The 15,101-nt window shown below is 32.0% G+C and overlaps 8 protein-coding genes across 12 annotated transcripts in view; 3 read left to right on the top strand and 5 right to left on the bottom strand.

Annotated features, from left to right (window-relative positions):
* The window catches only part of Fkbp12 (peptidyl-prolyl cis-trans isomerase Fkbp12), an 83,863-nt gene extending 80,002 nt beyond the window's left edge, over positions 1-3,861 (bottom strand). The window contains exons 1-3 of one of the 2 annotated variants that reach the window (XM_075735776.1): positions 3,592-3,815; positions 3,417-3,529; positions 3,205-3,354 (exon numbers count right to left, since the gene is read on the bottom strand). In XM_075735776.1, the coding sequence (XP_075591891.1) occupies positions 3,226-3,354; positions 3,417-3,529; positions 3,592-3,676 (327 nt within the window). In that variant the 5' untranslated portion in view covers positions 3,677-3,815 and the 3' untranslated portion in view covers positions 3,205-3,225. Of the gene's footprint in view, positions 1-2,829; positions 3,355-3,416; positions 3,530-3,591 lie in introns of those variants that run through there. The other variant, XM_047054043.2, reaches the window with a different exon arrangement.
* LOC124491403 (sodium-independent sulfate anion transporter) lies at positions 125-3,065 on the top strand. The gene is made up of 4 exons (XM_075735581.1): positions 125-634; positions 693-1,627; positions 1,690-2,409; positions 2,471-3,065. The coding sequence occupies exons 1-4, from the start codon at positions 460-462 to the stop codon at positions 2,789-2,791; spliced, it is 2,151 nt and encodes a 716-aa protein (XP_075591696.1). The 5' UTR covers positions 125-459; the 3' UTR covers positions 2,792-3,065.
* Positions 3,862-3,890: 29 nt separating the features above from the next.
* Positions 3,891-5,149, top strand: LOC124491409 (deoxyribonuclease TATDN1). Its single transcript, XM_047054041.2, has 3 exons — positions 3,891-4,047; positions 4,125-4,219; positions 4,290-5,149. Exons 1-3 carry the CDS (start codon positions 4,005-4,007, stop codon positions 5,049-5,051), a joined length of 900 nt encoding a protein of 299 aa, XP_046909997.1. The 5' UTR covers positions 3,891-4,004; the 3' UTR covers positions 5,052-5,149.
* LOC124491410 (uncharacterized) lies at positions 5,031-6,399 on the bottom strand. Its single transcript, XM_047054042.2, has 5 exons — positions 6,247-6,399; positions 6,034-6,156; positions 5,747-5,976; positions 5,544-5,686; positions 5,031-5,488 (listed from the first exon to the last, which is right to left on the bottom strand). Exons 2-5 carry the CDS (start codon positions 6,122-6,124, stop codon positions 5,368-5,370), a joined length of 585 nt encoding a protein of 194 aa, XP_046909998.1. The 5' UTR covers positions 6,125-6,156; positions 6,247-6,399; the 3' UTR covers positions 5,031-5,367.
* An 81-nt stretch (positions 6,400-6,480) lies between these two features.
* Positions 6,481-7,680, top strand: LOC124491407 (peptidyl-prolyl cis-trans isomerase). Its single transcript, XM_047054040.2, has one exon. It carries the CDS (start codon positions 6,605-6,607, stop codon positions 7,559-7,561), a length of 957 nt encoding a protein of 318 aa, XP_046909996.1. The 5' UTR covers positions 6,481-6,604; the 3' UTR covers positions 7,562-7,680.
* Positions 7,546-9,281, bottom strand: eIF3e (eukaryotic translation initiation factor 3 subunit e). Its single transcript, XM_047054039.2, has 4 exons — positions 9,057-9,281; positions 8,742-8,996; positions 7,979-8,685; positions 7,546-7,922 (listed from the first exon to the last, which is right to left on the bottom strand). Exons 1-4 carry the CDS (start codon positions 9,144-9,146, stop codon positions 7,670-7,672), a joined length of 1,305 nt encoding a protein of 434 aa, XP_046909995.1. The 5' UTR covers positions 9,147-9,281; the 3' UTR covers positions 7,546-7,669.
* A 103-nt stretch (positions 9,282-9,384) lies between these two features.
* On the bottom strand, positions 9,385-11,244 carry LOC124491405 (cytochrome P450 3A24-like). The gene is made up of 4 exons (XM_047054038.2): positions 11,130-11,244; positions 10,361-11,070; positions 9,661-10,292; positions 9,385-9,597 (listed from the first exon to the last, which is right to left on the bottom strand). Exons 1-4 carry the CDS (start codon positions 11,192-11,194, stop codon positions 9,529-9,531), a joined length of 1,476 nt encoding a protein of 491 aa, XP_046909994.1. The 5' UTR covers positions 11,195-11,244; the 3' UTR covers positions 9,385-9,528.
* Positions 11,245-11,348: 104 nt separating this feature from the next.
* LOC124491404 (sodium-dependent nutrient amino acid transporter 1-like) lies at positions 11,349-14,888 on the bottom strand. 4 transcript variants are annotated; one of them, XR_012832510.1, is made up of 11 exons: positions 14,370-14,874; positions 13,996-14,170; positions 13,614-13,932; positions 13,187-13,558; positions 12,979-13,103; positions 12,590-12,834; positions 12,229-12,523; positions 12,099-12,175; positions 11,924-12,025; positions 11,513-11,793; positions 11,349-11,447 (listed from the first exon to the last, which is right to left on the bottom strand). XR_012832510.1 is itself a non-coding variant. In XM_075735598.1 (10 exons), exons 2-10 carry the CDS (start codon positions 14,159-14,161, stop codon positions 11,845-11,847), a joined length of 1,713 nt encoding a protein of 570 aa, XP_075591713.1. In that variant the 5' UTR covers positions 14,162-14,170; positions 14,370-14,874; the 3' UTR covers positions 11,349-11,844. The 4 variants fall into 4 exon arrangements, 3 of the variants coding, with proteins under 3 accessions (XP_075591713.1, XP_075591708.1, XP_046909992.2); XM_075735598.1 differs by having other exon boundaries at positions 11,349-11,856; XM_075735593.1 differs by having other exon boundaries at positions 11,349-11,793.
* Positions 14,889-15,101: the final 213 nt, after the last annotated feature.

Here is a 15,101-nt window from a genome sequence, read left to right as displayed (position 1 = left end):
AAAAAATTAGAGTATAATGATAAATAAAAACAAATCAAATGATAGTTTTAATTTCTATATGATGAAAGTGATGAGTATGGTAAAGTTCAAACTCTCCCACACACACACAACAATAATGAATGTGTGGATGATAAAATCGTTGCTGCCCATTATAACATGCGTGTATATGTAAGTTTGTTTATTTGATTAGATAAGTATATATGGCACGTTATTTGATTAATTTATTGATTATTGATTGATAATTTTTCTCGATCATTCAATGATCAAGAAATTTGAATGATACACATTTCTTTATCATTCGACGACAATCAAACACATCTAAGACACTTTTTTATTATTCATTTATTGTCTACTTATCCAATGGTGTTGCTTGCCGAATGTAGAAATCATTCTTTGATCACGATTTTCCATTGATGAATGGTTGTTCGGATCGTTTGAATGAGTTAATCTTATTGAAAAATGTTTACGAATAAAAAATCTCATCAAAAAAAACGACGACGAGATTCATATGAATATTTGTGTGGTAATCGTTTCTCCAATTCCAAAACATATGATTCAGAAAATTCCAGCTTATTTACCAACGATGATGATGACAGTAATGAACCAATTGATGAGGCAAGAAATGCCATTACAGGTTTGACACTTAAACCATGGGTAACAAAACAAAATATAAAATTTGAAATTTTTTTCAGATATGTCGTTATATGTTGAACCGGATGATCCAACATTAGCAGAATGTTGTTCATGGATTAAAAATCGTTATTTTACCAAACGTAAATTATATCGTTTGTTACCGCCACTACGTTGGGTACCCGCATATTCAATCGAAGATCTAAAGGGCGATATCATTTCTGGCATATCTGTCGCATTCACTATAGTACCACAAGGTTTGGCATTATCAAGTTTGGCCGGTTTACCACCACAATATGGATTATACACATCGTTCATGGGTTGTTTCGTATATTCTTTGCTGGGCAGCTGTAAAGATATGGCTGTTGGGCCGACCTCGATTTTATCCATGATCGTTTTGCCTTATGTCTTGATCGGTGGCCCACAATATTCTATTTTGCTGGCATTTTTTGCGGGTTGTATTCAATTGTTGGCCGGAATGCTTAATCTTGGTTTTATTGTCGATTTCATATCGTTTCCAGTAATTACGGCATTTTCATTAGCCGCATCCATGTCGATAGCAGCATCACAATTGAAAGGTTTTTTTGGCCTTCATTATACAGCTAGTCGTCTACCGGGAATTATTACAAAATTTTTTGCATCGCTTGGCGATACCAATTACTGTGATGCTGTTCTCGGAACATTATGTTTGTTATTTTTGTTACCATTCCAACTATTTAAAGATTATCGTTTTCCTGAGATGAACTGGGGGACTATACCGATTTCGCAAATATTGAATTCAATATTTCAATTATTGATTATCGGTCGTAATGCCATGGCTTTATTGTTCGGTTCGTTGATAGCTATCTATTATGGCCAAAACGTCGACAAAGATGGAACGATTACTGGAAATATTTTCACATTGACACGCCAAATCACACCAGGATTGCCTTCATTTCAATGGCCACAATTCTCAGTGACAGCCACAAATGGTACAAATGTGATCAAACCATTTAGTGTAAGTTTTTTTTAAATGCTATCATTTTTACTAATAAAAGAATCATATACCCAACCCTACAGGAAGTTTATGAAGATATTGGAACCGGCATATTCGTTCTATCATTGGTTGGCCTTATGGAATCAGTAGCCGTAGCAAATGCTTTCAAATCGGGACATTCGCGAATGGATGCAACACAGGAAATGATTGCAGTTGGTTTAAGTAATATTTTGGGCTCATTTTTTGGTGCCTTCCCAGCTACGGGAAGTTTTTCGCGTTCAGCCGTACAACACAATAGTGGAGCACGAACACCTGCCGGCAATATAATTACCGGATCATTAGTTTTGCTTGCATTATCAACACTATCGGAATATTTTGAAAATTTACCGGAAACCGTTTTGGCTACGATCATCATAACATCAGTCATTTTTATGGCTCATCCTAAAGATTGTTTGCTAATATGGCGAACAAGTCCAATCGATTTACTTCCGTATGCAGTAACGTTAGCTTCTTCCCTGTTTATCGGGCTTGAATTCGGCATATTGATCGGTATTGGTTTCTCGATAATGGTCTTATTATATCATATGGCACGACCTCATGTATTCACCATAACGAAAGAATCACCTCATAATTATCCATTTTTATATGTAAAACCGGATCGAAGTATTTTTTTTTCATCAATTGAATACATGCAAATCAAAATATTTCAAGGTCTGAATAAAGTTCAACATCGGGGTAGACATAAAAAGATTGTCGTATTGGATGGTGAACATATGTTTCGAAGTGATTCTACGTTTGCTCTGGTAAGTTTAAATAGGATTCAGCCATAAAATTAACATTAACCGATTGGTTCGGAATTTATAGGGAATGAAAAACATGGTGAACCATCTGAAAAACGACGATATCATTGTCATATTTTATCGTCTACGGCGTCAAGTTTTCCGTACGATCATTGGCGTATCGATGCATCCAACATCTTTTCATAATTGTCGTACAGAAGATGAAGTATATCAACTAATCAAGCAAATTAACGCAAATCGTTTGAAACATTCAACATCAATTTGTTTGCCATGCGATACAAATCATAATAATATGAATAATTTAAAACCATCATTTGGTCAACTAATGTCGACTAATTGTAATGAATTTGGTAGCCGTTTTCATTGGCTTACACAATCGTATTGAGATAGGAAAAAAGGAACCCGGTACAAGACACTCATTAATTAAAATAATGAACCATTTATTCGAATATGACTCATCTTGGAAAAATGTTTCCATTCGAATTGAATTTATTTTTGATCCTATCAATATATCATATTTATTTTTATTTTAGTGTTGTGTTGTTTTTGTTGTTTAACACTAAACACACTGATTATATTGAAATTTTTCATGTGTGTGTGTGTGTGTATGTGTGTGAGTGTTTGATAAGTTAAAAAAAGATTTGGAACTGACTTTTCTGTAATCTGTGTTTATTTTTTAGAATTCATCGAGGTCATTTTATAAGATAATTTTTATTGATAGATTATTCTTAGGATGATGTATATTAGAATGTAAAATCGATCGAGATTTTTTTTCATGTAGTGCTGCATTTTGTGTGTTTTTTTTCCTCGATTATTTTTTCATTCTAATGCCAATAATTCGACATCAAAAGTGAGTGTTGCATTTGGTGGGATGATTCCAGGATGGCCACGGTTGCCGTATGCAAAATCAGGTGAACAGATCAATTTAGCTCTCTGACCGACGCTCATCTTAGTATATTGGGATGATTATTTTAGTTAGTGAAAAAAAATCTAAATTAAACTCGACTAACCTGAGCGACACCAACATCCCAGCCTTTAATCACTTCACCACGGCCAATACGGAATTTAAATGGACGACCGCGGTCCCTAGACGAATCAAATTTGTTGCCATCATCCAATGTTCCTTGAATTTAAAACAAATTTTTAGAAAATTCAATGATAGGATCTTGTTTGATCAATGCATACCGGTATAATGAACAACAACGGTTTGGCCAGTTTTTGGAAATGTCGAACCATTTCCTGGTGAAATTGTTTGTACTTCAACACCCATCGTTATTTGGATATGAATTTTTTTTTTTGATAACTACAAAGCAGTTTTTTTAATTCAATAAATTCGTGAAATTTTTTTTTGTATGTGCTAATATCGCTTGCTTGCTATTTTGAGTGAATGGCGAGTAAATACACAGAAAAAGTTTGGAGACTAGTAATTTGATGATTTTTTTTGAGTTATTATAATAATCAACAAAATAGCTCATTGAATTAATACATGCGGCTTCTTAAAAGTCAAATTTTTATTGATAGATGACACTAGTTTAGTTTTTAAATTTTACACATGATCGTGGCCAATAAGAGTTGATACGAGACGTTAATTTTTCAAAATGTCCAGAAAAAAATTTATTGATATTGGTGCAAATCTTACTGGTTTGTTTTAGATGAAATTTTTTTTTTAATGGATTAATTGTACATTAATTAGTAATTTCTCATCTTCATTTTTCTAGATGCTATGTATCAAGGTGTTTACTACAACCGTAATCATCATGTAGCTGATATTAAAAATGTTATAGAACGATCGAAGGAAATTGGCCTTGAAAAGGTATTCATTGGCTATTTTGATAATGACGTCAATATAAACTGTTAACTAATCCAACAAAATTTATCAATAGATTATGATAACTGGTGGTACATTGAATGAAAGCCGAAAAGCATTAGAATTAGCTCGAACAGATCCGTTACTTTATTCCACTGCCGGTTTTCATCCAACTCGTTGCCTAGAATTAGAGGATGATACAGAAGTCAAAATTCAAGAGCTGATCAAGCTTTGCCATGATAATCCGGATAAAGTGGTTGCAGTTGGTGAATTTGGTCTCGACTATGACCGGTTGGAATTTTGTCCAAAAGATGTTCAATTAAAAAATTTTACTAAACAATTAGAAGTGGCTGAACAAACTCGATTGCCATTATTTTTACATTGTCGTAATGCAGCCAATGATTTATTGTCAATATTGAAGACGAATCATGATCGATACACTGTCGGTGTTGTACATTCATTCGATGGCCATTATAATGAGGCAATGTCATTCATCAATATGGGATTTTATATCGGTTTGAATGGTTGTTCATTAAAAACTGACGACAATCTCGAAGTTGTTCGAAAATTACCTGTCGATAAATTGATGATTGAAACTGATTGTCCTTATTGTGAAATCAAACCATCACGTACAAGTTTTAAATTTATCCAAACAAAATTTGAATCTGTAAAAAAGGAAAAATGGACTGCCAAAAAAATGGTCAAAGGACGAAATGAACCTTGTACGATTATACAAGTTTTAGAAGTGATTGCTGCCATCAAAGAAATGGATGAACAAGAATTGGCAGATCAATTGTATGCTAATACAATCAAAGTATTTTTTTCCAGTAAAAAGTGAATTTACTTTTGATGTGATTATTAATAATTTTTTACACATCTACTTTTTTTTGACATTCTACCAAATAAATTCATGCAAAACACTAATATCCACACCAACACAAACTGACTCTATGTACACAAAATGGAAATAATTACGATAAAATATTAGGTTGTTAAGTATTGAAAAGAATAAGAATGTAAAGGTGGGAATGTAAAGAGAAACATCCACTGGAAATGAAAATTTACAAAAATCAGGAATGACAACCATGTTTTTGTTGGTTTGTTCGCCAATTTATATTATTTAATTAAACGCCAAACAAAAAATCCAAGAGTAATTATGCAGCAATGAATTTCTGTATTTGACTCGCCAAATATTCATATGAATTATATGCCATTTTCTGTGTATTCGCAATGAATTCATTAAATGTTTTCAATAGCTGATCGCGTGGAAATTTACTAAAGATGTAAGTTAAAATAAATTAATATCTGTGTAGTTCTTTAGCGAACTTACGTGAAAACATTTTGGTTGATCCATTCACCAGTAATAAGACTTATTTCTTGCATTTTTGAATATGTTACTGTCCAGTATTTTTGTGTGTATACTACGAAATGAGAATAATGTTCAGCAATGGCTGGAATTACTTTTCGTTCAATCTGTTTTGAGGAATAAAAATTAAGCATTTTTGGAATGGTCATCTTAACTGTAACTCTTACTGTTTGCAACAATGATGGAAAAGTATTTTTAAACCAAACGGATACATGATTACCATATTTGATTGTTTCTTTTCGAATGAAAGCCATATGTGGTGCTAATGTTCGAATTAATGAATTATAAGCAGGTAGGACATATTGTCGATAAAATTCCGAATGTATGATTGTGTTGATGAATCGTTGCAAATGAGGTCCAACACCAATCTTGTTAAGATATTTTCCCGTTGCTGATTCTATGGTGGCAAGAATTAAACAAAACTATACTATATAAAATGAATTAATCTACTTACTATTAAAAGAATCATTTTTACTCAAATCCAAAACAATGAACGTGGTTGTCGCCAAAAGGATAATAGTAAAAAAATTTTGCATTGATGCCATGGTTGTTTTATCTATTAAATGAATGAATTTATCTATTAAAGAGAATTTAGAAAAAAAAATTAAAATAACATGAATGACGTTGCTTAAAAATTAATTGGAAAAACAATGTGAAAAATGTTTACAAATGAATTTGATGATGAAATGCTGATAATGTAGATGAATATATGTAAATAAATAACACGTTCAATAAAAACTAAATGATCGATACTGATCCTTTCGAGCTCAAATTACAATTACTCGCTTATACTGTTGTCGTCTGTTTTAATGACACCGAGGATTCGTTGAAAAAAACGGTTGTCGTGACCATCGACCGAAAAAAGTAGCCATGGTTATAATAAAGTAATGACATCCAGTGACATTCGTTGGAACTATACTCAAAGAATTCATAAATTACATGATCGAAATTTCAACATTTCGGCATGATTTCATATTTGATTTGACAATTTGAATTAAAATCATAATCAATCGTTTTTCAAAATAATGTCGCTTGTAGCTGCTGCCAATAAACGAGTGGTATATTGTGGTGGATTGTCCGAAGAAGTGGATGAAAAAATCATCAAATCAGCTTTTCTTACTTTCGGTGAAATTATCGATGTGAACATGCCTATAGATTATATCACCCAGAAACATAAAGGATTTTCTTTCATTGAATTTGAAACGGCTGAAGATGCGGCAGCTGCCATCGATAATATGAACGACTCAGAAATATTTGGCAAAACGATCCGAGTTAATTTGGCAAAGCCGGTAAAACTTCGCGAAGCTTCATACAAAGCTGTTTGGGCTGATGATGAATGGTTGGCGAAACATGCCGGTAAAACTTTGACGTCTGAATTCGGTATTGATAAGAAAGAAAGCTTAGAGCCAAATGACGATGATGATAATGACGACCATGAAGAAAACACAGCTGATGCTGAATCGGCTGGTTTGAACGAAAAAATGAAAATCAATCCACAAGTATTTTTCGACATTCGAGTCGATAATCAATACTGTGGTCGTATTGTCATATTGCTTCGTAAAGACGTTGTTCCAAAAACGGCCGAAAATTTCCGTTGTCTATGTACACATGAAAAAGGATTCGGTTTCCGCGGCAGTATATTTCATCGAATCATCCCTGGTTTTATGATTCAAGGTGGTGATTTTACCAATCACAACGGCACTGGAGGTAAATCTATATATGGACGAAAATTCGAAGATGAAAATCTTCAACTAAAACACACTGGAGCTGGAATCCTATCGATGGCCAATTCAGGACCAAATACTAATGGATCACAATTTTTCATCACGACTTCTCGAACGGAATGGCTTGATGGCAAACATGTCGTATTTGGACAAGTAATACAAGGTATGGACATTGTTAGAAAGGTAGAAGAATGTGGTAGTAAAAGCGGAAAGCCAAACAAACGTGTCAAGATTGCAAATTGTGGAGAATTTGTTTGAATTTTATTTAATTAAATTTCTTTAAATGTTATATTTCATGATAAAACATGCTCATCATTTTGTTTCAAAAATTTTGTATTTAATAATAATAAAAATTAAGCACACTAATTAATTCCAAATAGACCGGTCGATTGGTTTTTTATGAGCAACCTTTTCGACATTTACAGTCAACATTTCGGTACGGTAGCGCATCTGTTGTGTTTTTTCAATCAATTGATGATATTGTGATACTGCCTGTGTGCCCATAATAACATGACCATGTTTTGAATCGATACGAGCATCGAAATGAGCGTCACGAATCAATTTGACAATCCAACGTTCAGCATCATCACTGCTCATGTTTAATTTATCCGCGATCATGCTAATGAATTGAAAAAAAATGAAATTACAAAATACACAAACAAAAAATTTACTTACTCAATTGAAATACATTCGTGGATTTGACAGAAAATTTCAAAAATAAATAGTCGAGCATTTTCGATAAATTCTTCAATACAAGATGTGAGAAAGAAATCGATACGCAAAACAATTTCACAATCACGCAGCTTTTGTTGTGCTCCATCAAAATCAAAATTGACGTACAAACATTCGACAAATTCAGTGATTGGATCACGATAATTGTACGATTCTTGTTGTATCAAACGAACCAATTCTTTCATGTAGACTCGTCGTTGCCGATGTGTGATGACGGCAGCGGTCAAATAACGAAGAATGTGAGGACATGATGTTTGTATCGCGTTTAGATAAGCATTGTTTTGCGATTGTTTAGCATTCTTAGCATCCAGAAATAAATCGACCAGATAATCACGGCCATGTTCAACGTTGAAAAATATAAATAAACCCCAATGAATAAGCCATGTACGATTCTGCAAGGCTTGAATCGGTGAAAAGTTGGCATTTTCAATGTAATTTTTCAAAGCTAAGAATATATCCTGTGCTTCTTTCATATCTTGCGAAAAGAACGAAGATACAAACGAACCCCATAAAGTGTGTTCATAATTGGCATCATCGGTACCAATCAATAATTGGTATGATTTAATGAACGCCAATGCTTCCTGATATTGGCCACGAGTGAATGAATATTTGGCAAATTCATACAGCTTGTCGATCGTTTCTCGGGAGAACTATATAATTATATTGCATTAAGATTTTCATCTATTTAATTATATGAAACACTTACTTTTTTACGTATCTCTTGTATACTTTCTTGCAATTGCTTTTCATCCAAATCATTTAAACTAGCTAAACTTTCTAATACATCACTCAAATCTTCAATGAATTTTTTTCGTTGTTCGGTCAATTCTTCCAGTTTATTATTTAATTCTTCTGGTACCGGTCGTTCATGTTTTTCATACAAAGCGATTAATGCATCTACAAGTTGAATTTTTGACAAAATTTTCACTTTATGTTGGAATATTTCCTCTGGATCATAAATCTATCGAATATGGAAATATCAATGAGCAAATCGATCATTTTCAACAACAATAATACATACATCTTGACTTCCCAAAAATTCCAGCAAACCATAAACAAAATGAGGATCCAAGTATTGGGCAAGCACTGGTGTCAAATCCCATTCGGCCATGATTATTATATATAATGATTATGGTAAGAAAATTAAAGAATGTATATCGTTGGATAATTTATAAATTGAATGGTCATCAACACAAACATCACTCAATCAGTCAAAAACATACACACACACACACACACAGACACACAAAAGGAAACGCGACATCATGGAAACGTGGTAAGAATTATAGATGATCCATTTTGCGCATGTCAACCGGTTCGAAAACGATGCTTATGAACGGTACACAAAATAAATTTGAAATCACATTTTAATCAAGAAAAGAGAAAATGGTGAAATCGTTATAGCGTTATGTTATTTTAAAATTATAATTGCAATTATTATAATTTTTTAGGATTTTCGTTATATGTTTGTGAATAAATTCGTTTTGTTTTCATTAACGTTGTTCAATTCGAACCATCAACTTTTTAGGACTCATCAACAAGCTGCCATTGAAATATTCAAGCTATAAATTTTGAAATTAAATTCGATTACATTCTATATTTGTTAAATATTTCAATTAATTAACCTTGATATTTGGATTTGGAGCCAATTTATAGTTAATAACAAAATTAGCCAAAGCAAAACGAAGTTCGTTCAATGCAAATCGCATGCCAACGCAAAGTCTCGGACCTAGGCCAAATGGAATATATGCAGCTAGATTATCATTGAATTTTGATTTATCTAAAAATCTATCCGGTTTGAATTCATGGGGATACATAAAATATTTGGGATCTCGATGTATAACATATGGTTGAACCGATATCATTGAATTCTTTGGTATATTAATGCCATGACTTTCAATTCGATATGGTTCAATACTTTCACGATCAACCATAGGTAATGGTGGCTCCAATCGCAATGTCTCATCAATGATTGCATTCAATGTTGGTAGCTCTTTAAGTTTATCATAATCAAGTTCTTCATGATTCACATTGGACAATTCTTCATAAAGCTTTTCTTGCCATTCCGGATATTTAATAAGGTAGTAGAAAATGTGTGTCAATGTTGCATTGGTCGTATCAAATCCGGCAATAAAGAATAAGAGACCTTGAGCAGAAATCTCATCTCTGCTAATACCTTTTGGCATGTCATTCTTGGCTACAGTTCCATTAAATTCATTAGCATTTTCAATCATCAATCCAATCAAATCTGGATTCTCTGTATAAAGAAAAAAATGATTAAAGTTAATTAAATATTGTTTAATCTCTATGTTACTCAAGACAAACGTTTTCCAGATAATGATTTGATTCGTTTTTCAATAATTTCGAATGTTAAATCATTAAAGTATTGCACGGTTTTCATATCGGTCATTTCAAGCCGTAAAAATTTTGCTATTTTCGGAAACATAATGCACACAATATAACTAAAACTGGGATCTACACCGAAAATTTTCCGTGCATTAGTTACGATCGGATGATCCGGTTGACTAAGTGAATCGATTTCAATGCCATAAGCACAACGTGCGATGACATCCATAGAGAATGCTCCAGTAAATATTTTCATATCAAATTCTTCTCCACTTTCACTAAATTTTCGAAGATGACTAATGAAATTTGCATTGATCTGTTCAATCGGTTCGATCATTCGTTTCAATTTACCAGTAGTGAATGCTGGTGTTATCAAGGAACGAATACGTTTCCAGTCATCATTTGCTGGCATAAAAAATAATACCTTATTGATGTTACTATAACCGAACCAAAAAGAATAACGGATAGGAAATTTATGGAAATTTTTGATATACAATTCTCGGGCAACATCGATATCATTGACAACGAGGAAATGGCAGCGAGGAAAAGGAGCACCATGTATTGGTCCATACAGTTTTGTACCTTCGTATATTAACTCATGGAATGGTCGAAATGCCCATTGCAATCTGAAAAACAAAGGACCAGCAACGCCTTGTCGTTTCCAATAGGTTAAATAATCATAAAAATTTCTGAAATGATTTGACAACATGTATTAATTTGATTGAAAACGAATTTTTTTTTGTCCTACTTAAGATAATAAATCAGTAAAATGATCAGAAAAGACCCGAAAATTGAAGCAATCATGGTGGACATTTGTGAATAGAAAACAATTGACAATTCGAGTAGCGACAAATAAGAAATAAAAATAGCTATTATTAGCTCATTGAATTTTGATGATAACCGATTATCAATGGCTAAGGATAATATTTTTAATCAGCTATTGAGAATGGTGATAATAATGATATGATTTTGTTGTCAAATTTATTTTATTTTTGATTTAATCTCAGAAAATATATTAAAACGTCATCAATAAGTGGAGAAAAAACTATTAGAAAGGAAGCTTGATCTTATTGAATAAAAATATTGATTAAATTAAATAAAATTAAAAATTCATTAGCAAAAAAAATGAACCTGGCTGTCGATATTTTTAACAGGAATTTTTAAATTCTTGTTCGATTTTATCAGGAGGTTTGAAATTGAATTTCGGTTGTGTTTCCAGATACCAATTCACTCTGGACTGTTAATTTTTCTGCTTGAAAGTAATCGGGGAATGTTAGATTTTTTTGTTTGTTGTCGATGGCGATCAGGATTATTTATATGACTAGTTTGATGTGCCGCAGATGTGCAATTTAATTCTTTGTTATTTGTCACATTATACGAACATTTTGTTGAAAATTTGGCACTAATTTCATCTGATGAAAAACCAAAATTATCAGATCCATCCATTTTTAAATTGGCTACACTCAGTATCGGATCTATGTGGGGATTATAATGATGATGATCCGAAAAACTGATTGTATCCATACTATTTTTATTGAACACCTTATTGAATGTATTATCCACTTTGAAATGTGACCATTCATTGAAATTTTTCTCATCGATTGGTCCCCAATCATTGGTCGGTCTGAATGCCAATTGTATTTTCTATTATCAACAACAGAAAAGTAGATTATATTGAATTAATATCGGATAATACAATCGATAATACAATCATTACCTCGAAAAGCGTAGAACCTTTTTGTTTACTTATTGTCATCAACATCCAGAATGGAATCTGAATGAGTGCTGTTCCGGCTAAAAGAAAAAAATTTTCAAATAATTATTCTGTTAGATTGTAAATGAAATACCTAGTACATAGCCAATATGATTTCCCCAATTTGGTATGCCCGGTTTGACTCGTTCATCCATCAATATGAGGACATTACCATAGATGAATATGATAGCCAATACGGATGGAGTAATAAATCCCCATGTCAGTTTCCAATATAATGAAGGCTTTTGTTTTAGCATGAAATGTATATCATCAAGAAAATTACGTAATCCATAAATGTAAGCAATGGCCACCATTTGAATGATACCATAAAGAAATGCAGCTGTACCAACACCATAATTGTCCAATAGTAACATAATGTATGATCCAGCCTAATCATTAGAAATATTTTTTTTTTCAAATTCAATAATTCGACATTGAAAAAAAAATTAAATTACATCTGTAGTCAATGGTATTCCTAGTAACATGAATAAAACACAAAATGCCAATGCTAATTTAGCTTTATGTTTATGTAATGATTCGAATTCATCTTTGATACAAGTCAATATTGTTTCAATCATGGCCACCGAGCTTCCGATGCCCAATGTGAACAACATGAAAAAGAATAATATCGACCATAATTGTGGAAGAAATTTTATTTTACTTAATCCTTCAGGGTAGGCTATAAATGCTAAACCAGTACCTGTATGAAAATTAAAGCAAATGAGAATATGATTAAAAAAAATGAGAAAAATTGAAAAAAAGAATAATGAATAAATAATTAGGGCTTTCCTGCCTGATTATCATAAAAAATAATTATCATTCTATTCGATTCAATTGCACATACCACTTGATACAACGTCCTTGATTTCGACACCTTTTTCATTTGCCATTGTTCCCAATACAGAAAATATTACGCATCCAGCCAATAAGCTAGTGAATGTATCCAATACACTTATAATGATAGCATCTCTATACAATAAATTAATGATAAATTCAAAAAAATAAGAATTCCAATGTTCGTTTCATTTTTTGTCATTAGTATTCATACTTACTTGTTTACATTATTATTGAAATTATTATAACTTGAATACATTACCAAAGATCCAAAACAAACGGCTAAGGAAAAAAAGGATTGTTCGACTGCACGATACCAAACGATTGGATCCAAAAGTTTACCAAAATCCGGCCGTAAAAAATAAAGGATACCATCGATAGCGCCATCTTGAGTCATTGAAACAGCTAATAATGTGATTAAAACTACATATGGAAAAATGGCGGTAAAATAAGCAACTTTTCCTAATGATGTTATTCCTTTAACGATACTCAGATAGACAAGAGCCCAGGATGCAAATAAACATCCAATCAATTCGATGCTTATGGAATTTAGATCCCAAAGACCATTGGATTTATTCAATACAATTCGTCTGTAATAAAAAAAATGTTTCAAACTTCAGGAAGAATATTCGAAATTGTCCATACTCGTAATAATATTCCGGGCAGCTAACATTAAGCGTTTGAGATTGATCGCAATCGGTCCATGGAAGTTTTGATGAGAATGAAGCAATAAAATAATAGATGGATATAGCCATCAGATAGTTGTAGAATATGGCAATATAAGATGTTGATAAAAGTTGAGCAAAACCTAATCCTTTGATAGCTGGAACACATTTCCAAACTTTGATTGGTCCTCGACCACTAAATTGGCCGAGTATTAATTCCAAATAGTAGATCGGACGACCAATCAGACATAGTAGGATAAAATATGGAATAAGAAATGCCCCACCACCATTTTCGTAAGCTTTTTTTACAAAATCGAAAATCAAATCATAAATCATAAAAGTGTGAATCTGTTCTAACATACCCACATAAGGAAAACGCCAAACATTGCCTAAACCAACTGACATTGAAATGCATGACAAAAGAAATTCAATGCCAGTAGACCATTGACCACGATGTTCATTCGATTTTGATGATGTTTTGTTTTTCTGCTGTTTTTCAATATCGTTTCCATCTGATAGATTCGTCATTTCTTTTCTCTAAAATTAATTAGTGATTTTTTTTGAAAATGATAAATTTATTTTATATCATAAGCCATAAAATTATCAACAGGATAGCTAATAAATTATGAAGCGTAGTGAAAAACTAATTAAATGTGTCATCTAATTTCTTAACTGATGATGATTATCTTATCGTTAAAAAGTAAAATTAAATATATAAATTAAAAATAAAACCTACCTTTGTTAAATTGTGGCTAGAATGACAAATTAAGATGAAATAAAAACAAGATTTTTAATGAATTTTAAAATCTTTTTATTTTATATGCGATAAAATTCAATGAAAGTGAAGAGATCCATATATTCAATCCACATTAATCAATATGGTGGCCAGATTAATCAATCGATGAATGGGATATTGAATATAAATGAAAATTGCCTTGAACATGAATAATTTTTTTATTTTGAATAATTAAAATCTTCTTTTAAATCCTGTTGCTGCTCATTCAGATATTCAGATTCATTTATCATTTATTATGTATATGTCATCGGTGGTGAATCGAAAAGAAGACGAAAAAGGAAAAAGAAAAACGTGCTCAAATATCATTATTTGTCAGATTCGGCTATAAGCTTGCTAATATCGTAATGTTCGTGATTATAATCATAACGTCATGACGACCAAACAGAAAAAAAACAACATAACATTTTTATCAACCGCAGGATATGAAATTTTTGTTTGTAAATAGGTAATGAATGAGAATGAATGATTTTTTTTCCAAAAAAAAATATGCGTCAAATAAATTAATGAATGAATGTGAAAAAAAAGGAATTAATAACAACAGGTTAGAGTGACGATATTAGTTTTTTTCTGTAAAAAAAAAAAATTTTTTTTCATTTACACTTACACCAATGATCCTATTGTTAGAAGATTTCCTTTTTTTTTGCTAGAACAAGAAAAAGAGAAAATGAAAAG

Source organism: Dermatophagoides farinae, chromosome 1 (genome assembly GCF_024713945.1).
Source record: "Dermatophagoides farinae isolate YC_2012a chromosome 1, ASM2471394v1, whole genome shotgun sequence".
NCBI lineage: Eukaryota > Metazoa > Arthropoda > Arachnida > Sarcoptiformes > Pyroglyphidae > Dermatophagoides > Dermatophagoides farinae.
The sequence above is the reverse complement of the archived record's forward strand: the minus strand, read 5'-3'. Positions and strand labels throughout refer to the sequence as shown.